We start from the raw sequence: 27,071 nt of genomic DNA, 5'->3' as shown, positions 1-27,071 counted from the left end.
CATATTAATGTAATTATTTTTTTTAATATTAGTAAAGACTCTTTCGTTACTAATATTTAAATAATAATTAATACTTTAATTTCTTGCACACGTTCTTCTTTTTGCTAAGCATATATTTTCGAATGGTAGACATTGATGATTAGTAAGTGATTTAAAATCAGATTTATATTGGTATAAGAATCATAATTATTAGCTTTAATGGTAAATGTATATATACTTTTATAATAAATTCCCATTATTATAAAATCCCAGTCAGTCATGTTCAGGCATTATATATAAATAAATTTAAATGTTTTATAAAAAATGGCTCTGTAGTAAATCCTACTACTCCACAGCTGAATATCTAAGTGATCGGGACTAGATAATTATTATTTTTATAGCAATAGCAATGACATTACAATATTGTCTATTTTATTAAAAGGAGAGTTGGGACGGAAGAAGACAAGAGAAGAAGAATAGTTTCTTACACCGCTTCTCTCTCGGAGTGCCATTTGTTCTCGAAGCGGTGGTAGTGTTAGAAATGACAACAAAAAGGATACTAAAGGAATCAGTTTGAGAGAAATAAATGCCTTTTGTGCCTTATTTTTTGAAGAAAGTTCTAAGTTTGAATTTTCATATAAATCAGACAGCAAAACTGACTTCTAGAATTATTTATATTACATAATACAGGTTTATGAACGGTCTTGTGATATTGAAATTGCTTCGTCATTATTATAGATATTGATGTGCATCTTAAATGTCTACTGTCTTGTTTGTGAGACATTGATGTTAAGTTCAAGACGATCGTGCAATACGTTTGGTGATGTGCAATTGAAAGGGTAATTATGACTTTACTTTTGTGTGTTTAAATGTGTGATACATCAAATCAAATTCAAATGAAAATAACTTTATTCATATTTTTCTTATTGAATCTACCGCTACTTCGTAAAGGATTGAGCTAATGAGAAGAAGTAGCAAGAAACTTATTGCCACTCTTTTATATCAATATTTACATTTCCATTGATTTACAAATCATTTCAATTACAATATAATATGTAAAATAATGCAACAAACATACTCAAACGTCAAATAGTCAATGCATTCATATCTACAGTTGATGCTTCCCCGAGTGGTTTTCATGTAAATTCCTATATAGCGAATGCTTATTCGCTTCTAGTAACATATATGACGAGGAAGAACCTCTGTATTGTTTTTAAAAGGTGTGACGTCATTACTGTTGACATCACAATTGCTATCTTGCTGAAGATCACTCATTGGTTCTTCTAAAGAAAACTACACGAGTAGGTATTTTATTACTTTCGTTTATTCAACGGGCTGCGTTACGACGTCCCAGAGAGGTCCGTACCGTACGACAGCCCGAGCACGACCAACTCAAGTGAAAAAAAAAAAAAAATTTTTTTTTTTTCAAATTCAAGATTTCTATATTTGGTATTAAATACATTTTACAAAATTACTTAAATCTACTTATTAAAGCAATTTACAATTAAGCCTTATATATGTAGGTATCAGAAAACTTATTTCTACAACCCTATCTACGTATTGAGGGATAAAACTTTATTATGCTTAAAAACTAATACATGAGGTTTGTGGGGGGGGGAATCCAGGAAACTGGGAAAACCTGGCTATTTGCTATTGATATAACGTAATATTAATCGTAACCTAACACTTAACCTAACTTAAGACTAATGACTAGAACTTAAAACTAACTTAAAAACTAAGGTAAATAAATACATAGATATGTATACATACATATATAACATAAATATAAGAGGGGGGGGGGAGGGGGGGATCTTGGGAAAGGGAAGGAGGGAGAGGGAATAGGAGGCCAATTTTCGCCGTTATTTAATTCTTATAACTAAACCAATTTACAATATATTGGTTTTACATTTATTCAGACCTAGCTAGAACTCTGTGTGCGTGAGTGTGTGTTTGTCTATACGCTAGTGTTCTGTGAGCTCTAACCAGTTGTGATGTGGTAATGCATGTTTATAACGTTTTATGCTGAGGCAGTACTCTGTGAGTGACTTACGACTACAAGTCGACCGGAGGGCGGGGTTTATTCCGTCCTTCAGTCGGCGTAGCCCTCTGTAGAAGTTATGAGATATCTCTTGTATGTGTTGTTCTAGTGTTGGGATGTTTTTCTTTACATGAAGTCGTTTAAGATTTGTACGCGGGTGGGTCCGGTAGATGGTTTTAAGGGATCTATTTTGCACAGTTTGTAGTTTACGATAATTGTTTTGATTTGTGTTAATCCATACCGGACTTGCGTATGTCATGACCGGGCGTATGTACGACTGGTATAGTAGACGCTTGTTACTAGTTGAGAGAGTGGAATTCCTATAGAAAATGGGTCTCAACAGGCTCAAGGCAGTAAGTGCCTTAGAGCGGGCGTAATTAATATGAGGCGTGAAGGAAAGTTTCCGGTCGAGGATAAGTCCTAGGTATTTAGCCTGTGACTGCCATTCGACCGGGTGGTTATTAATATGTGGCTTTAAAGAGGTATTGAGTTTACGGGAAGTTTTGTATGAGAAAAGAACCGCCTCGGTCTTTGTGTCATTGATTTTAAGCTTCCACTTAGAGAAGTAGTTGCTTACACAATGTAGGGCTGTATTAAGGTGTGAGACTATAGATTTGATGTTCTTACTGCTGCACAGATAAGCTGTGTCATCAGCGTACAGGGCGAGGACCGTGTTCGGAGGTTTTGGGATGTCTCTCATATAGAGTAAAAATGCCCTCGGTGAGATGATGGAGCCCTGTGGAACACCTGCTACTACTGGATGTGGGGAGGATAAACTATTTTTGACTCTAACTCTAAGAAATCTATTCGTAAGGAATGATTTTATTATTCTACAATATTCAAAGGGGACTTGTGCTTCGAATAATTTGTGAACTAAGGCATCATGCCAGACGGTATCGAAGGCTTTCTCAAGGTCGAGTAGAACCATACCAGTCTGGTGTCTCAAGTTAAATTGGTGTGTTATATGTTCGACTACGCGCGCCAGTTGGTGAGTAGTCGCGTGTGACCTTCGGAAACCGAATTGTTCGTCAGGTAGGTTTGACTCTATAAGTGAGTTTATTCTATTATTAATTAAAATTTCTAATATTTTACTTTGTGTGCAAAGTAAACTAATTGGTCTGTAGTTCGCGGGGGAGGTGGGATCTTTTCCCGGTTTGTGTATCGCGGTGATTACTGCTATTTTCCAGGACGAGGGAAAATAGGTAAGACGAAGGCACGCATTAAATATATTAACTAGGGTGTCTATTGCATTTGACGGGAGGTGTTTTAGAAGTATGTTCTGTATGTCGTCGTGCCCGGGGGCTTTTCGCGGTTTACAGGTTTTTAGAATTAATTTGACTTCGCGAGGTACAACTGGCGTAGGTGCGGTCGGTCCGTTTATTTTGTAAAGGTGGTCTAGAGACCGCGACACCTCGCGTTCGGTGTCGGGGTCGCTCAGATCCACGGTGAGTCTATGCTGTCGCTCGAAGTGTGTACCTAGGGCCTCGGCCTTTTCAGCGTCCGACCGGGCGGAGCCCGAGGGGGTGCTGAAGCAGGGTAGAGGGGTGTGTACGTTTTTGAGGCGTCTCGCGAACTGCCAGAGGGAATTGTCGCGGGTGTCAAGCGATTCGAGCTTTTTGTTCCATTCGTTGGAAGTGAGAGATTTTATTTTAAAAGATATTTGGTTTTGAAGTGAATTAATAATCGTGTTAAACCGACGCGTATGGAGTCTCTGTGCGTGATGTCGGTATTGGTTTTTTAGTTTGATAAGTCTTGTTATGTCGTGTGGAAGTTTGTTTGTTTGTTTCGGTGTGAACGTCGGGATGTTCGCGTTACGGGCTTTGATTATAGCGTCAGTCAGTGTTTGTATGGCGTTGTCCACTAATTCGGGTCGGTGTAATTTTAAGGAGCCGGGGGAGGGGAGGGCTTCGTTAATCTGTTTTTTATAAGTGTCCCATTTAGCATTACCGTATTTAAAAATAGGTCGCGAGATGCGCGGGATGAGGCTATTAATTTCGAAAATAATGGGACAATGGTCCGAGATAACGTCGTAAGTCAGTGGGTCTGTAACGTTTGTGATATTTTTGGCAAGGGTGAGTTGTAATTTAGCGGCCGAGTGCCTAGGGTTGGAGGGGAGGTGGGTCGCTTTGTCCGGAATTAAAATATTATATTCGTGACCTGCAAAGTGATTAAAAAGACGCGATCCGTTGGAATTTGCTCGATTGCAATCCCAGTGTCTATGGCGGGCGTTAAAATCTCCGGAACAGATGACGGTGTTGCCGAGAGAGAGAGCTTTTGCGATGGCTGTCGTGATTCTACTGTCTTGCTTAGGGCAATAAAAGTTAACTATTGTGATGGGTGTTTGTCCGCGGTGAGACTCTAATCTAATTGCAATTATATCGCATATATCATGCTCCACCGGTGGGAGTGAATGATGCGATATATTTGACTTGACAAAAATTGCGACGCCACCTCGGGCGCGGTTGTCTGTCTGTCCGTCACGTCTGTAGCAGGTGTAACCGGGAATTGAAAAACGTCGTGCGGGAACGAGGTGTGTTTCTTGTATGAGTGTAATGTCGATGTTGTGTGTACCTAGGAAATGTATGAGTTCTCTTTTCCTACTCACAATACCGTTTATGTTAAGCGACGCTACTCGTAGAGGACGAGCAGTGCCAGTCGGGAGAGGGGTCGCCGTCTCTTCATCCATGGATGCTCAGGAACTCGAATACTGTGATGATTTGCTCCTCGTAGCTCATGCTACGGCGGAGCAGAGGCTTCAGCTGACCTGCGATTTTAATTAATTTTATAATTTCATGTGTTGACATTTCCTCCGAGTCTGGCTCTTCGGTTGTTTTAAAGGCGGCTGAGTCTGTCTCGACTCTTTTAAAGCCACCTGGCATAGGGCCAGTGGGCCTAAGGCCTGGGAAGATTTGTCTTCCGGACTGGGTGCCCGTGAGGGGCGGCGGTCCGGCAGTGGACCGCGTTGTGGGTGGCTGAAGGCCCTGTGGCTGAAGGCCTGACGGTGACGGGGCGTTCCCTGTCATAACTGAGTTCCACCCGCGGCCGTTCGCCATTTTCGATTTGAACATGCGGGGCTGGGGTGGTGCGCTTTGGCGGGTCTGGAAGCGCTCCTGGCGCTCCTTGACGGCCGCAAGGTAGATGCGGCGTTGGGGGCACTGGCGGTACGAGGCCGCGTGCTCTCCGCCGCAGTTGCAGCACCGGACTGGAGCCTCCTCCTTCCGGTCGCACTCCGCTGTGAGGTGGGCTCCCGTGCACTTGACGCAGCGGGCGGCCCGGTTGCAGTTCCGCTCTGCATGTCCGAAAGTCTGGCACCTGGAACACATGGTGCCGTATTTATTGTTAGGTTTATATTTGTAGATACGCACCGATTGGTGGCAAATATATTTAATTTTCCTGAAGGCACCGATATCAGTGCTCTTCGGGAGCGTCACTTGGTACCTTGGTACCAGTGCATCGCCCTTGAAGGCGACAACTTTAGTGGGTTTGAACCCCAGTTCTAGGAGTGCACTACCTAGCTCCTCTGCGGAGCTGTAGTACAGCCCTTGGACGACAGAGATGTGAGCTCTGTCGTCCTTATCTGTGTATGTGTGGAACTGCAAACGTTCCACACCTTTGAGCGCTGCAAGGGCCGATTCTTTATCGGCCTTTGTCTTGCAGGACAGCTGTGCCATATGTGGCTGGATGTTGAAGTTAAAATTTTTGATGCCCGCGGCGATAAGCGCCGCTCGGCATCTTTCAAAGTCGAAATTCTCCTTAGAGATAACAATTGGAGTCGGCCTCGCCTGTGAGGGCTTGGCCGTTACCTTGGCTCCCGGTGTCTCCTGTACCGGGAGCGGCTTGAATACGTTGGCCGTTGCCAACGGCTTGGGGCGTCCGTTGTCCGGGCGCGGCTTGGCCGCACGTCGCCGCGTCACGGCGATCCAGTCCGGCAGGCCGCCGTGCAGCCGCTGGCCGGACTCCTGCTCCGGCGGCGAGGCCGGGCTGTCGATGTCCATTTCGGCGATCACCTTCGCCGCGGGTTGCTCACCGGGGCTAGGGCAGCCCCTCTTCATGTCCTGCGACACAGAGTTCAATACACTAATTAATACACTGCTTCGAAACCGTTAAAATGCGCGCCAAAGGGGCGCGTGTAGTTAATAATAAAAGAAATTGCGATGATAATAATTCCACAAAAAACCAGCGCGCAAACACGTCCCGTCCGTTCAAGCGCAGGTAGCGGAATCAAAAACGACCAACTCAAGTGTCGACCGGGCGGCTGTATTTATAGGACCCGGCGCACGTGTTTTGAAGTGCGGCCGTATTTATGGGGCTCGGTGCACGTGCACGTGATTTCAATTCATGTTGTTTTTACAATAATTTCACATCAAAATGTAATTACAGGATAAATTTAACTAAAATTAGTTAAACTGAATTATTCTCGTTTTTATAATAGGTGTGTTGTAGTACTTGCGCCCATATATATTTTTTTACAAGAAGTAACGAGACCAGCAAGACAAACAGGATTAGGCCAAATCCAACATTCAGTTAGGAATATAGTAGTTGTGCTTGTCGCGTTGTGACAAGGTAACTCTCATGAGCTCAGTGATCTCACTGATTACGGCGCATTTCAAAACGAAACCCAAAGAGAGCTTGTAACTTTCTGCATCCTGGCACCATTAACATAGTAGTAAAAGATACTTTTTCTTTATGGAAGAGGTCTTACATTTTGAGCAGTGGATGTATAAGACAGTGATTATTACGTACGGAGTATTTTAGTATAACAAATATGGCAGTATATATTTATATTGACTATTGAAAGTTTGATATAGCTTTAAATGCTTATAAATAATACCCATAAAAGGTATTACAAGCTGATAGGAGATCTGCGTATACCATCATGTAGCTGTCAGAAAGTATTCTCATTTCAAATTCATCACCAGTCGTCTAAGTAGACGCGATTAAATCAGTAAACATGAATGATTTACGACGTACCTTTGTTTTACAGTTTATCTATTGTACCATGTGAATGATTCTGAAGTCTGATGACCTCTCATCATCTAGACTGGAGGAATTATTTATTGTGTTCAGGTGTGGTGTCGTAGCTAGTAAAATTACTGGGCAAATGAAGTCTCATTTAGAGAGATTCGAGTCGAAGGTGACGAGCTCAACTGTAGGGCTGGTCTGCATTTTTGGGTTTTTCAAGAGTCCTGGGCGGCACTGAAATGTAGAGGGCAGGGCGTATCAGTAACCATCAGCTGAAAGTCCTGCTCGTCTGGTCCCTTAATGTGATAAAACTATATCTTTTTAATTTCAGTAGGATGTTAGACAGCCTCAACCCTGTATGTGTCACCAAAATGTAATTCTTAAATGTTTACAAAATATAATATATTTATTAGCAGGCCTAAGAGACGTTGTCTTGATGATAACGAGGGAGTGAATTTGATGAAGTTTATATTCTGATTTCAGAAAATTCATAGAATTAAAAATATTTATATAAAATTTTACACACAAGATTTTTTCGATAACCATCGCACCTATTTCATTATCGTGTTGATTTGTTCATCACCCAGCGATCCATTCAATCACATACAAAAAAAATTCATCAAAATTTATCTAGCGATGTAAAAAGAGATCAATAACACACACCTTTTCTCAATATAAACTGTAAATTACTACTACTAAACTAAACTACTTTTTATTTTAATTAAATGTTGGAATAAATTTATTTGAGTTAGAATTCTCAATATAATTTAAATATCTATATTAATGTATAATCTAATCAAAATTTCTCCTATCAGTCAGACACCCGACGATGGCGTCGTAACTTATGACTTCCATATAACCTTTAGATGACTGTTACCTAATGTTATATCATTACATGATTCATGGAATTATTTTACAACAAAAAAATTATTGTAAGAATAGTTCTTAATGAGAAGTGACGGCTTAACTAAACAGTAAGATTTAATATCATGTTTGTTAAGCTTAGAATTGAATTAGATATAGTTTTTGTCGCGTAGACACAGTGAATAGCTGTGAAAAACTGCACAGTTGTAATCTATATCAAGATCTCGCGGCCTGATTCTATCTGGCTGCAGTAATGAGACCCTCATTCACAGTCTTCTGTCTTACAGTGATATATTATCAACAAACATTATATGGAACAACTAAGTTATTACAGTTAAAAAAAATACAGACACATAATTTGCTAGATTATGTACTGTACACTATCGTTTTATCGCTTTTAGGTTTTTTAATTTTAAATTTATTCATTCGTTAAGTAATATTTTTAAACAATATTTTATATTAGATATTACTCTATATATAGTTTATTTTCAACAACAAACAATCTGATCGAATGCTCACTTAGTTCAATCTTTCACAGAACTCGAACCACAATAGTAGATAGGTACAATGAATGTGTTCAGTAACTCAATTATATTTACTTTTTCTTAAATAAAATACTATTCATTGGATTTAAACAGGCTAGGTGTGATTTTACCGAGCAGCCAAATTACTATAACGACGCATATTTTTTTAAAATATTAACCACACTTTACATAAATTTTCCAGTTCTAAACTAGGAATAGCCTGTACCTTTGGTGCAAGACAACGATATATTTAATAAGATTTACATACTTTAACACCATTAATATATAGAATTATCCATGACTCAGAAACAAACATCGATATTCATCGTATAAATGTGGGATTCGAACCGGTTACTGACAATATATGGATCATCAAACGTTATATATGTAACAAAATAAATGATTTAAAATAGCTAAAGTTAAAACTTACAGTTAATTTATGCTAAGGGGCCATTCAGTATCAAATCAAATCAAAAATCAAAATCAGTTTGTTCACGTAGGTCACGGAAATGACACTTATGAATGTAAAAAAAAAATCTTATTGAATCTACCGCTACTTCGTAAAAGGTTGAGCTAATGAGAAGAAGTAGCAAGAAACTCATTGCCACTCTTTTATATCAAGACTAGCTGACCCGGCAAACGTTGTTTTGCCATATAAAGTATAATTCACGCGATAGTTTTATAAGTAATAAAATATTGCCTAAATTATAGCCTGTACATCATTTTGTTCTATTGTCAATAGTTTTTGCAGCGCACACAAAAATAGGTTTTCGATCTTACACCTTGTGTTACAAAATAGCAATTTTATTACGGATCCCTAATTTTGAAAATAAAAAACATAGCCTATAGCCTTCCTCGATAAATGGACTACCCAACACTGAAAGAATCATTCAAATCGGACCAGTAGTACCAGAGATTTACATTTACATCGATTTACAAATCATTTCAATTACAATATAATACGTAAAATGATGCAACAAACACACTCAAATGTCAAATAGTCAATTGTGAATCCCCATTATCTAAATTTTTCTATACATCATACAGTATTTGCAGAATTAAACTTCTATAATAACATTATATTCGGTACATCGACACGGAAATATAACGAGGAAGATAACCACGGGTTATTTGACTCGTAAAGGTACTTTAATTCATTGGTTTGACCCATTGCACTTTGGCTGATAAAGTTGTTGCGTAAGACGTGCATAGAAGATGCGCCCAACAAGTTACAACATACAGACAGACGTCACATGTTTAATGAAGACAACATCGTTAAGTTATATTAAAGTAACTAACATTCAGATCACACTTATTTCTTATAGATGTAACTTAATATTTTAATCGATTGAGATGTTTCGGATAAGCGCCTAATATATATTTTTTCTTCATGTCGGAGTGGGTACAGTTATTAACAGTCCGTTACTTGATATTTTGATGTCAATATGGAGATGAACGACTTCTGCCTTTATTTTATATCTGTGTCACAGACCCTCAGGTGTCAGCTAAGTATTCAAAATATTTAATTTTTATTTTCGAAGCCATCAGTCAAATTCGTCTGTCGATGATCGCTGACTTTAGGAAGATGGACTTACTATTTAACAAACTGATTAAACTATTATACATGACAGTGGTACACTTACCGATTAACTTTAGACAAACAAAGCATGCGAGAGAGAGACAGAGAGAGATACAGCTAGATAGAAAAGGAAAGTCATTCTATAGTGACTGTAACCGATTTTAATTGAGTCGTAAATAGTCAGCCTCGCTTGGAATTAGCTGCTTAGTATTTTGAATATTAAAATAGCTAACCGTTATAACGTACATTGACAGATCACAATAAGTAGTCACACATCATGTCTGATATGTAACAGGAGTTACATTTCGTAAACTTTTATTTTCATACCCAGTTTACCGAAATGTCTGTGTAGGTAAATTAGAACTGGCCGTCTGTGAACACTTAATTCTCAGTCTCAATATAAAATACTAGCTCTCTCTACGACCATAATACTTAGGTATATCCATTGTCAGTTTCTTATCTTCTTATTGTTTCTTGCCGGAACCTAACACAAATATCAATGTATTGATACCAGTACTCTCAATTCGGACATAGTTTTGTTATGCAATATTAAATATATTTTATGACACGTCTCTCAATAGATGGCTTTTCACAAAATATATGGCTGGTGACAACGATATTTAGAACGTAATAAATCACTGAACACATTGTGAAATCATGATTCTTATATAATAGTGAAACCGTATAATTTCTGCACATCTGTGATTCATTTGACATGACAATAATTAAACCACATTAGTGGAATTCTTTTATTGTAACATTAATCACGTTATTACTACTGACAATGTTTTAGAACAATGCATTTTACTTTTAAGTCCATGTCTGTACTATAACTTCGACATTCCGCGGTAGTGACGAAATCAGCTTAAGAAACCTAACTGGAAAACAAAAGGTAAATTGAACTTTAAAATAATGGTGCAATGATTAAGTTTCCTTCGATCATAAATAACGGCCTGTCTTGAAATATCAAAGGACTATTACGTTCCCACTGAATTAATTTAAAAACTCAAGCCTACCTAATCACGTATTTAGCGGCGACGTAGCCTGATATTAGGTAAATGCCAAACGCGATCGACATTAATGTAAATCGATTATCAAGAGGCATTTGAGAATAATACATTGTTATATATTACAAAATATAAGTTGCTCTGAGCGTATATGTATCGATTCGCGTACGTTTTGATATTTTTTTTAAATTTAAACTCTAATAATTATGTAGGGCGTCAATGTTAATGTCGATGCCCTCAGCCAGGCATAGCAGGACCGTTTGTCTGGAGATCTTTGGAAAACTCTTTGTCCAGTTGTGGACGACTTCCAGCCAGTGTCGTAGCGTGCCTTGGCGGGGCCCCGTATAAAAAATTGTTTGGGGGGTAAAGATTTCCCACAAGAGAAAAAAAATGTTTGCACAAAATTAAAAAAAAAAAAAACATCATAATTATCTATCTGTCTTGCCTTTTTTTTCGGCAAACTGATTTATTAAATAATTTATAGCTGATGATGACTTTAGTATTTCGTGCCTGCCTCTGTGGAAAATAGTGCAAGGTAAGACCGATGTACAGTGTTGCCAAGTTTTGAACGCACGCTTTAGAATGAAATTTGGGAAGTTTTTAACCGACTTCAAAAAAGGAGGAAGGATATACTTCGTTAGTTCGTTTGGTATTGTTCCAATTGTGGAATCCATGAAAAAGTAACGGAACTCTTCATTTCTTAGGAGCAAATTAACGATACTAGGCCGAATCTATCGAATTTTATATGCTATCCGGATATTTGAGTCACCTACCGTCACGTCGTTATTGTCAAGTAATTATCGTAGTCGAATATTATGATCAATGGGACTCCTTAACGACTTACAGTAAGGGTGTGATCTGTGGCAGAATTTCTAACTGTCTGTAATCAAATTGCAATTGACATGCTCATCACTGGCACACGCGATAAATAAATTATTTAAAAAATAAAAAAGCTTAGAAATGCTTGTAGTTGTAATATATCTGTAGTTATACAGTTGACGTATTGTGCAACATTAGTGCTGTGTATATCTTATAAGTGAAATTGAATGTATTTAGTGTAAAGTTTAGTGTATATACTGTGTATATTATTGAAAATCAGTTTTAAAAATATGTTGAAATTAATAAATGAATAGTTTTTAAACATTATGAAATTTCCCACTTTTAATATTAAAAGTTCCAAGTTTTCACTTCAATCGGCAGTCTCTACAACTGCCAATTTTTTATTATTATTTGTAACATTAATATCATATTAATAAAATATTCACCGACCATGATATTCACAGGTAAATTACTTATCGATGATCAAATCATGGTGTTATGTGTGTGGGCTATTACAGACAATGTATAACATGGCCGTTAGCTCGCAGTTCATTGAGAGGAGGATGCGGAACTCTGCGATAACAGATATAACGGTACCTTGATGGAGGACGCTCGCGCGCAACCATTCCTTACAATTAGGTTATGGCAAATATTATGGATAAAGTTTTTCTGAATTCTCACAAGACTTACTTCAGAATGCTTCCTGTATCTCAATCGCTTTATTATTCTCAGATAGTTATACCCTCGTATTAATAATTACATTTATATGAATGCTATTATTTATTACTAAGTAATATTATTCTATATAATTAATACTTCAGTTTAAAGATATAAAAGCACATAATATTCAGATCTTTATTTCAATTTTATTCGTGTATGTAAGTTGGCACTATAGCAGTGCCAACTTACATTTGCTAGCAGTAATTCGGTTGGCTGTCGTGCCCTATATACACTTGAGTGCTAAGTTTGAATTTTCCTTACTTATTGTGGATATTTTGCCCAAATACAGTTATTACAAGAATTGGGTGTATAGGCACATAGCTTTATTAGGTTCCATATTATATAAATATTCATAATAATATTATTATTAACAATGGCTTATGGGGCAAAACGGACGGGGATGCCTTGAAGCGGAAAGAGACCTAGAGGTAGACCACAGATGCGATAGACGGATGACGTCAAGAAAACTGCAGAAACGAACTGGATGGAAGTAGCATGATGTCTTAATTATAAAAAGGCCTACACCCAACTGTTTGAGAATAGTGCATCCTATTAATTAAATTATAGTAAAGATATAAAGAAAATAGCTTATTGTTTTAAATATATATGATCATTTAATATAAATCACACTCGGTAAATAATAACTATTGTTTTTAACACTATATTATAATTGTGAGTAGTTTGTCAGGTGATTATCGTATACTTTTTATATTAATTCAATAAAAAGAGCGCGAATTCAATGAATCGTGTTAAATATATATTATATTATGTTTCGTTGAGTTTTAACACTTTGCTCGTTCCTTTTTTAATAGCTTTCCATGGAATAAGTTAGGCGTTTAACTTACATTAATAAATGTTTACAATATGTAGTACTTATATCAACTACTAGACACAATTGAGGATGGTTTGAAGAATAACTTTTGTAGGGTTATATTATCAATACTTATCCATTTTATTACCACAGAGTACGGATGGATACTTACGTATTAACTATAACTATATGATGTCTTTAAACTGTAATCATAGCGGAACTTTAATATAGTTAGTATTATGACTGATACTCACAATATATATATATATATATATATTATTTTAATTTGGTGCTGATATTTCCATCCAATTGCATGAATCGTGGTCGCGGCGGAACTGCGGAGGCGGCGAGGAAATCTTGAGACATATTGACACTTGACACTAATAGTGCATCAATCTGTCTGCGTGGCGTCTCATTCGTTTTGGTCTTTGCTTCCCTAATTCCATCCTAAATGCATCGGCATCAAATTAATAAAATATATATCGTGAGTAGGTCCCGTCATAATAATTACTAACTATAACTAAATCAAAACTTAGTTTCGTAATCGAACACCACAGATAATAAATGCCATATCTGTTGGTATTATTACTCTGTAAATTACGAAGATCGTCGTTTGCATTTGCAAGCTAAAATTTGTTGAAGGTTTCCAGACCGCCATTGGTAATACGTGCGCAGTCGGCCCGCTATCTGAAGAACAATAGACGATGTAACGGCTGCGGTATCGGGCACCTTTCAAATTATAGTTTACTTGAATTGACTTTTCATTATGAATAACTATTGCGTTTCACCACTTCAATTCTATTCAATATTGGAAATTTGTTTCTATTATTGAATGCAATGACGTTCTATACATTTTATAAAGACAAATCACGTCCTATTAAAACAAAGCCGAAATATGTAACATGTCACAAATGACACTATACTTCCTTCGGCTACTATAGCTATACATTGCCGCATTAACTCCAGTTGCTTTAGATATTCTAAAGGAATAGGCAGCAATGTAAAACATTTATTCAGTTCAGATTTGATTCCTTCCGCCGCGGCCACGCTCTAGCCGGTAACGTCGCGTGCGACTCAAGCACATCTCACTTTTAACTGTGAATACAGTTACAAACCTACCTTGGTTGACGTTGACTCCATTTGGAGTTATATTTATAACAATTATCGTAACTAGAATTAGATTAATTAATTATATTGTAAAAAACTCGCGATTATTTTTATACTTTTAAGTGCATGTACGTAGAAGTCATTTGAAGTCGATTGTTTTTTGTTGATTGTTTTGCGCTTACGCACATTGCAATTTGATTGCAGACAGTTAGAATTTCTGCCACGCAGATCGCACCCTTAATGTAAGACGTTAAGGGTTTCCATTGATCATCATATTAGACTACGACAATTACTCGACCATAACGATGTTTTCTCATGGATGTCAATGTCAGATCTGGGCCAAATTGCAATGGGACCACATGGGAAGCTTTAAAATAAAAAAAAATATATCAAAATCGGTTGACCCAGTAGAAAGTTCTGAGGTAACAAACATAAAAAAACAGACCTACCAATTGAGAACCTTCTCCTTTTTTGAAGTCGGTTAAAAATATAAATAATGTGTTAAGTTTTTTCCAGGGATAGGCACGGACTAGTAAAAAAATAAGGACTCCGTGTCATCTTACATAATAGTGTAGCAGCAAAACAAGCCCATTAACGTGTAAATACATAGCCCCACGCACACACTTACACTACTACAGGCCAATAGGCGGCTATTATGAGAATTGTCATCGTCCGTGACAGATGACTTTGCGTCTAATACAATAAAATATTTTAAAAATGCCGTGATGGGTGTGAAAAAGTGTAAAAACGATACTATATAAGTATTTGTGGCCATAACTAGTATCCCCCGTAACCGCACACACACTAGCATAACGGTGCTTCACTTGCTAATATCACGGCACGGAGTCCTCCTTTTTTTACTTGTCTGTGGGGATAGGATAACAAATTGCTTCATATAATCTAAATTACTATGAGGACAATGTTACCGTAACGTTATAAGATAGTCAAGGGAATCCCAATCTTTGTCTCATCGTATCTATCTTATAAAAATGAAGGCCAAATGCCTTAGACTAAATAACATTACTAGGATTCCCTGCTGTCAATACAAATGTGATATCTGACAAGTTAATTCTGAACGACCGTTCTTAAGCCGGCGCTGTACAAAGTGATCAGTAAATAAGGCTCTTTAGTAATTATCATATGTTAAGTTACTTTACTTCTTCTTCAATCATAATCAGATTTTATTATGTGAACTATATAATATTTAGTAGTACTTTCTATTCCTACAGTTTATTTTTTATTAATACTATAAATGCGCTTGTTTGTTTGTTTGTTTAAAAGTGCACGCCATTGTTGTTCAATCCATTATCATGATAATATATGTATTACACGCGCTGTCAGAGCTACCTACCGACCTACAGAATCTACTTAAAAGATAAAAATAATTACTGACTTCTGTCTGTCTGTCTGTTTAGATGATTTTGTCATTTGTAACACATACAATGTCCTAATTAAACTATAAATAAAATATTACATAAAAACAATATAATAAATACAACCCACAAATCGGTTCACCCAGCCGAAAGTTCTGAAGTAACACACATAACAAATAAAAATACCGACCAATTGAGAACCTCCACCGTTTTTGAAGTAGGTTAAAAGAGTATATGCTTTCTGTTATAAATACAGCATTATCTGGGATCACAGGATAAACGTCGAAGCCTTAAGGCTTAAAGCCTGTCTTTGTAAAGATGAGTGTCATTTTCTCCAAACAGTAAAATGCAAAAACTATATTTAATGTTTCAGTTTGACAGTCGCTTTAGTTTATAATCTCACTGGGCTTTTGAAATTTAACATCTTACGCATTTAGGTGACATATATATCGAGGCGCGCGCTGCTCCGAAATTATAAGAGCTAATAACAATTTCCATTTATCGCTCGTAACATTTAGCCGTGAGCTGCTCAAGTAGTCGGACATCCATCATCCACTTTCCGTTCAATTCCACCTTCACACATCACATCACTAACTTATTGAACAACTCCATCATTTGGTAGGAGGGGTTGGTCCTTCCCCATGTACCTTGGAAATAAACTTGCTGACGTGGTGTTCCCAGGACGATACGATAAGCGTACCTTCAAAAAAGCGCGTACACCTACCTAAAATACTGGTAGCGAAGAGAATGTGGGCATCGGTGATCACTTCCCACAGTGACACATACGGTCGTGTGTCCTACTTTTCCATAAAAAAATAATAAAATTTTTATCTTTATGTTTATCAAAATCGTTAAGAGCTGTTTCGGAGATATATATTACGTCAATTTACGAAAACTAAAATATAATACAAGCAATTAGTAAATTATATTTATTATCATAATATCAAAGTGTATACTGGTGAAACTACTTAGTACAGCTTAGTAACCAGTACTACAGACACTCGGTACCGTCCAGTTTCTAAACACCTACAACTTCGCTGACCAGTTTTTCTGCACTAATAATAATTAATAAAAATTTCAAACACGATTATATTCTTCCATAATATTATAATTATGTTAGTTTTATAACAGACACACCACTTTATAAATAAAAGTCCTATCACATTCATTCAACACAACGTAATGCTTATATTTATGTAAAACACTTTTTAAAGGATTAAAACGCGTGTAATTAATTATAATTTTGCTTTACACACACATTATTTATATTATTATTTTAGCTAACCCGATGTTTCAAGACTTTATCAGATCTCGTTTTCAGGGGGACTGCAGTCCCCAGTTAAAAACACAGTTGCACGTATCTTCATGTTAATAAAATGCTATATACTAACCCCCTTATTCATAATAGTCTGCTAACTAAAAGCTTTGCTAATTCTCACTCTGTCTTCTTCTATTGACCTAAATCAGAATGAGAAAAAACACTCCTAAGCGGCTGTTTAAAGTTAGCGGACCATTATGAATAAGGGGGTTACATTTTAAATACTTAATCACTACGGGGAAGTGTACCAAGAATACTGGCAGCACTCCACGTTGGATAGCTAGGCTGATCCGTTGACGGAAATAGCTGACAGCGCTTGGGTTTCCAGTAGCCCTATTGAGACGGGTAGATGGTACTATGTTCTTAAGTTGAAAACATGCTAAGGACATTTAATTTATACTACGGACGATAAGTGATTTGAACCTGCGCTGCGCCTCTTGAGATTCACCCCAGCGCTGTATTTATAATTTTTTTAACTATAACCAGTAAGTTCTATATGTTTAAGAAAAGGTTATATATTTGAGAAAGTTGATGTTGTTACTGAATTATTCATTGGCTGGGATTATTGAATACACGGTGCAAACATCAATCCGAAGCATACAAATATCTATGCTACCTATATCAAACTGACAGATTTTTACTTAATTCATAATATCAATAGCTATTAAGACGTTGTTATAACTAAGTGTAAAATGTTTTTCTGCTGCTTTGGTTGTTCTGGCTAGTATTAAATTAGACTGGACTGATTCAATGGTACTTTCACTGCTGGAGACATGCCTTTTTTCCTAATATGTATGAGATGATATAATATATTTAATAGGCTCATGTTATTTTTAGTAAAAAACGATCTGCTGTTATTACATCTTTATAATATGAGTGTAAATAATAAACCGTAACAAAACTTTTCTATTTTATACAAAACACAGTGTAATATGTTAAGAACGCTTTAAAAAAATTCCAAGAATTATGATATTATCACATGTTTTACTGTTCCATTTATACGGAAATATTTGTTGTTTATGTTAAACTTTAAACAAACCTTCTTTAGTAAATTGACCCAGCTCAAATAATGGATCTATTAACTTGAATAGAAGTCATTTTATTTTTTCTTTTACTGTCACTCACAGTGTACAACGAAAATAACGGTTTTATCAGATGCAACTTATATTAAATATAATTGCTTTGAAATTTTGTCATTCCTTAGTTAAAAGTTCAAAAATTATTATCAGTCAGTAACGACTTCCAATACTACATCACTACATACTCGTATTATAAAACAAAGTCCTCCGCCGCGTCTGTCTGTCTGTTCACGATAAACTCATAGACTACTACATCGATTTTCATGCAGTTTTCACCAATGAATAGCGTGGTTCTTGAGGAAGGTCTTAACATATTTTTTTAAAGTTTTGTGTTCATTAACGCTGTTTGTTCGAGATGTCGGAAAAAAAATAAGCCGGCTGAGCTTTCAACAAAAACGCTGTCTCGACCCTGTGAGATAATACAAAATAATGTATGGTGGAATTGTGTTTCTTCTATAAGTCTACAGAAAAGTCCGTGATGACATATGTCTATCTAATAAGAATAAGATACTGTATCCATCTTAATACTTTCAAAATTGGTACTTATAAAGCGGTAATTTAAAAGCTGTTTACACAAATACGATATTAATCGTCACCATTAGATAAATTCGATATTTTACTCTATAATTGTTTGATGCGATACAACCCTCCCATACACCATCAGCTTGCCTACTACAAACCTACAAACAAAGAACACGTGCAATACGTTTTGTAATTAAATAACACGTTTCTGGTAACATTAGACTCCATTATTCCCTAATACTTGCACCATACGTTTTTTCTATTGACAGAGCAACGTCGGTCTGGGCAGTTAGTTCTAAATAACTGTCACAATGCATGAATAAATAATATTACATAATTATTATTACTGAAGAATGTATTTTGATTAGGTTGACGAAAAAGTTTCTCCACATAATATATATGAAAACTCAAGACTTTATTTTTAAATGTTTATTTACAATGAATTACAGTAAATGTGAGCCATTTTGTTCGATGATTTTTTGCCATCTTATCGGTGAAAACATGATCCCGTTGCTATGCAAGTCGCATTTTGGGATTTCTAATTAAAAAACGTGAATAGTAGTTATGGCAGTCCTTTCTTGGTTAAGCTGACACTGTCTCAAGAATTCTGAAGAGACCGATATAGATGGAAGTCTGAAGGTGGCTAAAGATGTGTGCGGTCTAGCTATCGCGATGAAAGGTTTTGAGTTCCCTATCTATGATCAATTTCTACCGCTTTCTTTAAACTTCTTTCATTAATTTCTTCAGTTGACGGACGGAACGGGCAGGAGGGGCCCCCACTATTCGTCATTACTACACCTTATCGTTGTTCTAAATAGTTCTATACAGTGGCCAATTTCAGTCACTATTATTATATTTGAATGTACTATTTATACTTATCTAAATGGGTAAAAAAGTATTTTTAACCAGAAGCCGTAAGTTTGTGCTTCTTGTAGTAACTGTATCATTAAATTATTTGTTGTGATTGGAAAGCTAAATTAAAAATAACATCTATTATATAAGCCTATTTTTTATAATAATAGTTGTTCAAACATTTCAAACACTAATCAAGACAGCAAACCAGTTTCATCTAACAAATAATATAAAATATCACATCCTTATTTATCACAATCACTTACTAATTCAATTAAATTGGAGTTGGTCTAAAAATAACTTAAAATATATATCTGAAGTATTCTTTGTTGTCATAAGCTAAATAATTCTTCTACTAGTGTCATCCAAAATTAGGATTACAGATTTCTCGTCAGTTAGTTAACTATATTTCACTTTGGACTGATATGAAACTTGCCAATTAATCGATAGGCACACTCCCCTAAGCTTATCTTATCTGGACACACTCTTGGAACATGCAATAAAACTTTTGTCCTTTCTTTTGGGAATTCTATGTGATTCATATGAGTTTATTACTTTTGTTTCAGTTTTGTTGTTTACATTATAAGTAGCCTGTGTTGACTTGCTTTTACGGCTAGTTCAATGAGATTGCTTATTATATATTATAGTATAGAGGACTTGAATTTTGTCAGTATTACAGGATTACATCAATGGTTAACCTGAATATACGATGACTAGGATTCTGATTGTTCGATTTTCTACCGACTTCACAAAAACGGGGAAGTGCACTGCAATTGGTATTTATTACTTTCATTGTTACGCCAGATGTGTTCGCTTATAGACCGAATTTGATTTTCATTTTAATCGTAAGGGTAACACTACTTTCAGATTGATTCAATCATGAAATTTAAGATGTAACAATAATTTTTTTAAGAATATATTTCTCGTCATCATTATGTATATCTTATTATCTACGTATTGAATATCGTTTTTTTTAGTATTTTCTTTGATTGTTTTATTTAAATATCTTTATTTTATGCTTTATTGGTATCAACTTCATATTATTGTAATAGAGAATATTAACATTTAATTTGATCAATACTAGTGCGGCTCATTTATTTCAATTATTTACTTGCTTTTTATAAAAAGATAAAAAATCACAGTATGCATTTGTCTGAGTTTGTAACGGGTCGTACGCTATCCATATTACCGGCTTAGTATTTGTAACTAAGCTGATATAACCTAGGGATTTAGCACGGAAACCTCATATGTGCCTTCCCGCAGAAACTGTGTGGGCGTAAATATATTAGCAAAGTATAGTATTGGGACAGAAGTTTTCATTACTGTTTAAGCTATAGAGTTACCTTAATTTTATACCAATAAGAAAAAGACGAATTGAATTATTGGTTAAATCATAAAGACTTTAATATCACACTACATCAGAAATGCAATTCGATATCACAGACGTATAAAGCAATACGCATGTTGTGCAGGATATAGTGTCAGCATTTGTATAATGTAATAAAATACAATATTATTACTACGTCAAGATAGACTTCTGGTTCGAATACTTAGCTTGTTTTATTTAGTGTGCAGTTTTAGATAATTTTCCTGTGTTAAGGTTACAGCACAATTATTTTTTTGTTTATTGTTAATACTGTTTTATCTTTTCTATCTTATATAATTTTGATCGTTATAAATCAAAATAATGGATGTTAATATTATGTTGCAAGTATTTGCATGAATTAAGAAAGTACGTAGATATTGATTGTAAATAAGTGCGGTTTTTAAATAAACTTTCTTCCACATACGACCAAGCTGTAGAATGAGTTTCCTTCTGCGGTTTTTCCAGAACGATACGACATCGGTACCTTCAAAAAAAGCGCGTAGCCTTTTTTGAAGGGCCGGTAACTCTTGTGATTCGAATGGTATTGCAGGACAATGTGGGCGGTAGTGATCAGAAGGTGACCCGTAGGCTCGTTTGTCCTCTCTTCTATAAAACAAATTGATGAAAATTCCTTTTTTTGTTGCAGTGAGATGGCGCGGGTTGGCCCGCTGATACAGCGATGGACGGTCTGGTTTCTGGTCTGTCTACTGCATGGAGTATTGGAGGCCACACCAGGTACGGAGGACACATGAGATAAAATAGAAACATGTTAATGTTTTGTAATATGTGTCACCTAGAATTTATCCGTTTTGAATATTGTCCTGATAATACTATCTACGTAACTTATTTTAAACTAAATGTAGCAATCATATTACTAATACTTTTATATATTATGATTTATAAACTAAAATTTTTCATATTTTCATAATAATACAACTGAATAGATCGGTAATTATTCTTTCTATCAATCTTGGGCTGCTGAAAATCAGCCCTGTGTTGTGTCATGTCCTGCCACTGCAGGTAAGTCAGCTGGTTGTGTTAGCTGCATCTTATAACAGTAGTTTTAATTCAGATTGACAGTTATTTTTTCATCTTCCTTTGAAGTTATTTATTTGTTTTATATTTTTTATTTTATATAATATATTGTTTGTAATTCCTTATTTTTTTATGGTTTGTTTTTGTTATTTCTTATCTTATACAAAGAAAGTTATCAGTAAAATATATTATATACCTACACTTTGTCATAAATATTAATTTGGTGTGTAACTTGCATAGTTTTCCAACAACCATGAATGTTAACGATTTTCTTATTTATTTTCTTTGCTGTGCAAACTTTATAAATTACAAAACCTATTGAATAATTGTTCCCTTGGTTAAAACAGTAACAAATACTTATCCAATCTCCAAGATGCTGATATTAAATTGTACAGTTATCATGTTTTTATTATCAGACTACATATTATCACGTGTTAAGTACGTGATTGTTGGCTAGGTAATAATAGCAACAAAGTGTAAAAATCATGATTCAATAATTATTATATTAATTCTTTTAAATTATCTCTAAGTTTCCGTATACCAAGGGCTCCAACGGAAACCTGTTACTATTGTTAAACAGGAATGAATACTTCGAAAAATTTTATTTACATAAAATATGGGCTTTTTTTGTAGGTTTAAAGCACAGATAATGTAAATTAAAGGGTGTAAAGTCGTGTGTCTATTATCCGGAGCAACTTACGCAGAGGATAATCCTAGCCGAAAGCTTACGATAGGAACAACGGATACCTTTTCCAATAATTATTGTGAAATCAATATATTATAATATACATTTTTGAAGTTTTAATAATAGGTGCATTAGTAAGAGAGCTAAAGGTATAGCACATTGCCGCTGTAACAAATAATAATTTAGACCAAGATAGTGAATACCGAAATGTTTTTTTTTTTACAAAATACCTGAAGAAGTACTTAATTTTTATTATTACCATGTTCGAATGTACGAAACCCTTTGCATATCCGAAGTCTGACTCGCACTTTTATCTACTTCAAAGAACAAACTTAGGTCCCACATAAAGATAAGTGTTCAATTAAGCCGAACAACCCTATAACATACTTATAATATCCAAAATGCAAGCAATTTAGTCAACCAAGTGAGGAGAGCGGGTGCGGAGTACTGATAACTTACTCGTTGGTCAGGTCACATCGTAATAGGTCAGGTAATAATAATAATTACTGGCTACTGTGAATTACTATGAGATCTATCTTCCGAATCTGGTATCTGGAACCGTTTGTTCTATATTAGACGCCTTAGGGAGTAAATATTGTCGAATCAAATGCTAGTGTGGATATTGATTGGACTCTACACTCAGACAGTGAATCTAGAAACGCTAAGAAGTACATCTCATCATTTACAAGAATTGCATCATAAATCATGTCTAAAAATTACTTAAATTGCAAAATATTTCCTTACAAAAAGTAATCTTTTAATTAATGACATCAAGTCATAGAATTTGCCAATGATATTGACCAAAACAGCCAGTGTCATGACGCAATCGACTCTAAACGGGCATCGAGATATTGTAGATTAAATAGTTTTTGATTTCATATTCTATCCTCTAATGATCTAACTGAGTACGTAATCGTTGATGGATAACTTTTTAATTGAAAGTTTCTCAGGCACACCCACATAACAACATTTTATATGTCGAGTTACGTTTGATTTATATCGAATACATCTTGGGCCAGGTGTAAATGTTGTATAAAAAGAATTGGTATCATTTATGTTAATTTTATTGAATTTTAATCAAACGATTGGATTTATTTATTGTTTGTTAATAAATTCTATGTAGTCTTGTTAGTTATATTTTGAGGTCGTACATACGTTCACCTGAGTGATTTCAACGGGCACGATGCCGAATGGCTTGGGTCACACAATGTGTTGTGCATAATTTTGCATTGGCGTATGGTCTGTCCCAATTGGTTGAGTCGCCAACGCAGCTCCTGGGGATGTGGATAGCCACATGCCGTCCTTATTAGATCTTCTGCTGACTACACATCCCAATAGTTACCAGGTCTCTGTTTTTGCATCTCACCCTTGGGCAAGATTTGTTTCCCTTCGGATGATGCAGTATATGACGCCGTTGCAGTAGCCGATGTGATACTTCAGGGCATGGTTATTTTTATACCAAGCTCTGTAGTACCGATCGGTGGCAGATCAGGGCCCTGGTGCGATTCGTCAGTTAAAGCAGCATCTGACTGCATAAACCAGGCGTATCGAACTTGTGTTGCGGCGCTGGGCTCAAAAGATCCGAACTGCATAGTTATAAAGAGGAAATATAACCGTGCCTCCAGATTCTTTAAGCGCCAAATCGCCCGAGCGAAATCGAAGCACGTTATAACGAGCAGCTTTCCAGTGACCCGAATGGAACACGCAAGTTCTGGTTCAAAAGGCGTAGTCCCTGACTCATGGAAGTCAGCCCTTGTCCATCCAATCCAAAAAAAAGGAGATCTGTTCGGATCCGGCGAACTACAGGTTTATTGCAATTACCTCCCTGCTCTCCAAAATCATGTAGAGTATAAGTAACTGCCAGCTCTTGGTATACCTAGAGAGCCACCAGTTGATCAACAACCGACAGTACGGGTTTCGCCATGGTCGGTCGGCAGGTGATCTTCTGGTATACCTGACACATAGATGGGCTGCGGCTATTGAAAGCAAGGGGGAAGGCCTGGCAGTTAGCCTGGATATAGCGAAGGCCTTTGATCGTGTATGACACAAGGTGCTTGTCTCAAAGCTTCATTTTGGGCTTCCCGAGAGCTTATGCAAGTAGACCTACAGCTTCCTCACTGGGCGCAGCATACAGGTCGTCGTCGACGGTTATTGCTCGAACCAACACTGAACACTGGAGTGCTCCAAGGCTGTGTGCTATCTCCCACACTGTTTCTTCTGTTCTTTCATATGTTGGAGACCTCAAACATACATTGCTATGCAGACGACAGTACTCGATGATGCCGTATACACGGGCCATGCAGGTCTCTCTTGGGAAATCGTTGACCAGTGCCGGGAGAAACTTGTGTCTTCGAGTTCTCTCTTGAGAAAGTCGCGGAATGAAGTAACTTGACCTTGTCCAATTAACCGCCGCCGCCGAATTCCACCTTCGCACGACACGCCACAAATTAGGATATCATCTCTCCATTCCTTAAAGGGCGGCAACGCTCCTGTGATTCCTCTTGTGTTGCAAGAGAATGTGGGTGGCGTTGATCACTAACACCCAGTGATCGTACGCTCGTTTGCCCTAATTTTCAATAAAAAAAATGAACGATGTAGGGACTCGAACCCGTTACCTCTCGAGTTCCGGTGAGACGAGTAGAGCGATCCTAGCCACCCGTTCAAATGGCGCGTGGCTATCTATGGTAAATCTTGGTATGTTTTGTTCAACTCCTAGGTTGTGGCCTGATAGTAAGTGATACGCCCTGCTCATTATTATGCAGTGCTGCTCAGGCTTTTAATAGATCCGAAAATGATGTGCGGCGTCGCAATCAGGCTATTCACCTTGAGACATAAGATGTTAAGTCTCATTAGATACGGCGCCCTAAATTCTGAAATACTATAATAATGCTTTATATTACTTACTGCTTTCCGGCAGATAATGGTGCCGCTGTTACCCACCAAGTCTACATAGGTTGCCCTATGCGTGGAAGCCTCCCAATGGTAAAAGCTGGTATACCAGCTTCTAAAGAAGGAGGGAGGCTTCTATAGAAGATTCCGCAGTTTTTGTAAATATTTCCAAAAACGGGACAAATGCAAGTTGGACATTGGTTCTGTTCTATCGTTCAAAATATTATAAGATTATATACTTTATGGGTACTTTTATAAAACTTTTCTTATCTGCATGGTTATTATTTTGAAATGAACTGTCTTGGTTTGGTCTATCTGGATTTACTTAAAGTTATATTGTTTTACAGGGCCATGTGAAGTGGAGACCGGACAGTCAAGTATAATTGTTGATATAGAAGAAAGTCGAGGAGATCGTAAGTACTTATTCATGCTACTATTATAATAATAAAAATAAAAAAATTAAATCTGTTTATTTCAGACTGTTGTTTCGTAAGTGTTAGAATTTCTTAGAAACAATGTAGGCTATGCCCAAACTTGGCATAGCCTACGAGTATTTATGGGTACTAGGCAACGATATATTTAATACAATTCTTCTTCTTTGTCGGATTACTCTTGACAGAGCAGTCGTGGTCACGTCGAACGACGAACGATTCTACGCCAGTTATCCCTGGCTGTTGCTTCTCTGGCACATGTGTTGAGGGGAGTATTGGTTAGGGCTTTGATCTGGTCTGTCCAGCGCATAGGGGAGCGTCCTCTTGACCTACTGCCGTTGACCCTTCCCTGAAGAACAAGTCTCTCTATGGCATGCTCTCCACGAATAATTTAATACAATATGCATACAAAATTAACTTATATATCACTGACTTACCGAATGGGATTATAGCTAAGAGATTAGTTACCGTAAACTGCGAGATTATAATGTGGTCAAATATTATAGTCACAAATAATATTAAATTTCCGGCAATCTGTATAATTCAGGTTTTCGATACATTGCCTAGATAATATAAAGAATAAGTGAACTATGGGCCATCCAGGCAAATTATGTGTAATTCAAGCGTTTTGAAATACTTAATTTACAAAAGTATAAAAGAGTACTTATTCCAGTAAAATAAAATAAAAGCTTATAATGATTTTACGATGGTATGGAACTCTTCGTGTCCGACACTTTTTGCCTTAATGGCGGTTTCACAGATAACTTAAAACTGCAAAAAATGGATATCCAAAGTATTAGAAAAAGTGTTTTAACAGGATTCACTTAAGGTCTGGTCCACTCATAACAAACGACAGCGATAGAAAGCTAACGAATGGATAAAAATAAACTCGTTTAAAAAAACCGTCTTCAAAAACTGAAAAGTATAAAATGACTTTATTAAGATTTAATTTAGTACACCTATTATGCAAATCTTATAGCTTTAATATTGTAAAATACTATTATTTGTATGTGATACCTATTGATAGAGTTTGTCTTTTTTATTTTTATAATAATAATCAAACCAGTACACAAACTATAATCAACCACACGTATAAGTAACATCATCCACG

General features: G+C 36.3%; 1 protein-coding gene across 4 annotated transcripts in view; it reads left to right on the top strand.

Annotated features, from left to right (window-relative positions):
- Window positions 1-27,071, top strand: part of LOC126965627 (cadherin-99C) — a 222,660-nt gene that overhangs the window by 154,231 nt on the left and 41,358 nt on the right. For all 4 annotated transcript variants that reach the window (XM_050809296.1, XM_050809293.1, XM_050809294.1 and 1 more), the window contains 2 exons: window positions 21,567-21,655; window positions 25,877-25,942. In XM_050809296.1, the coding sequence (XP_050665253.1) occupies window positions 21,571-21,655; window positions 25,877-25,942 (151 nt within the window). In that variant the 5' untranslated portion in view covers window positions 21,567-21,570. The remainder of the gene's footprint in view (window positions 1-21,566; window positions 21,656-25,876; window positions 25,943-27,071) is intronic.

This window comes from Leptidea sinapis, chromosome 8 (assembly GCF_905404315.1).
Source record: "Leptidea sinapis chromosome 8, ilLepSina1.1, whole genome shotgun sequence".
Lineage (NCBI taxonomy): Eukaryota > Metazoa > Arthropoda > Insecta > Lepidoptera > Pieridae > Leptidea > Leptidea sinapis.
This window is presented reverse-complemented; position numbering and strand designations above follow the sequence as displayed.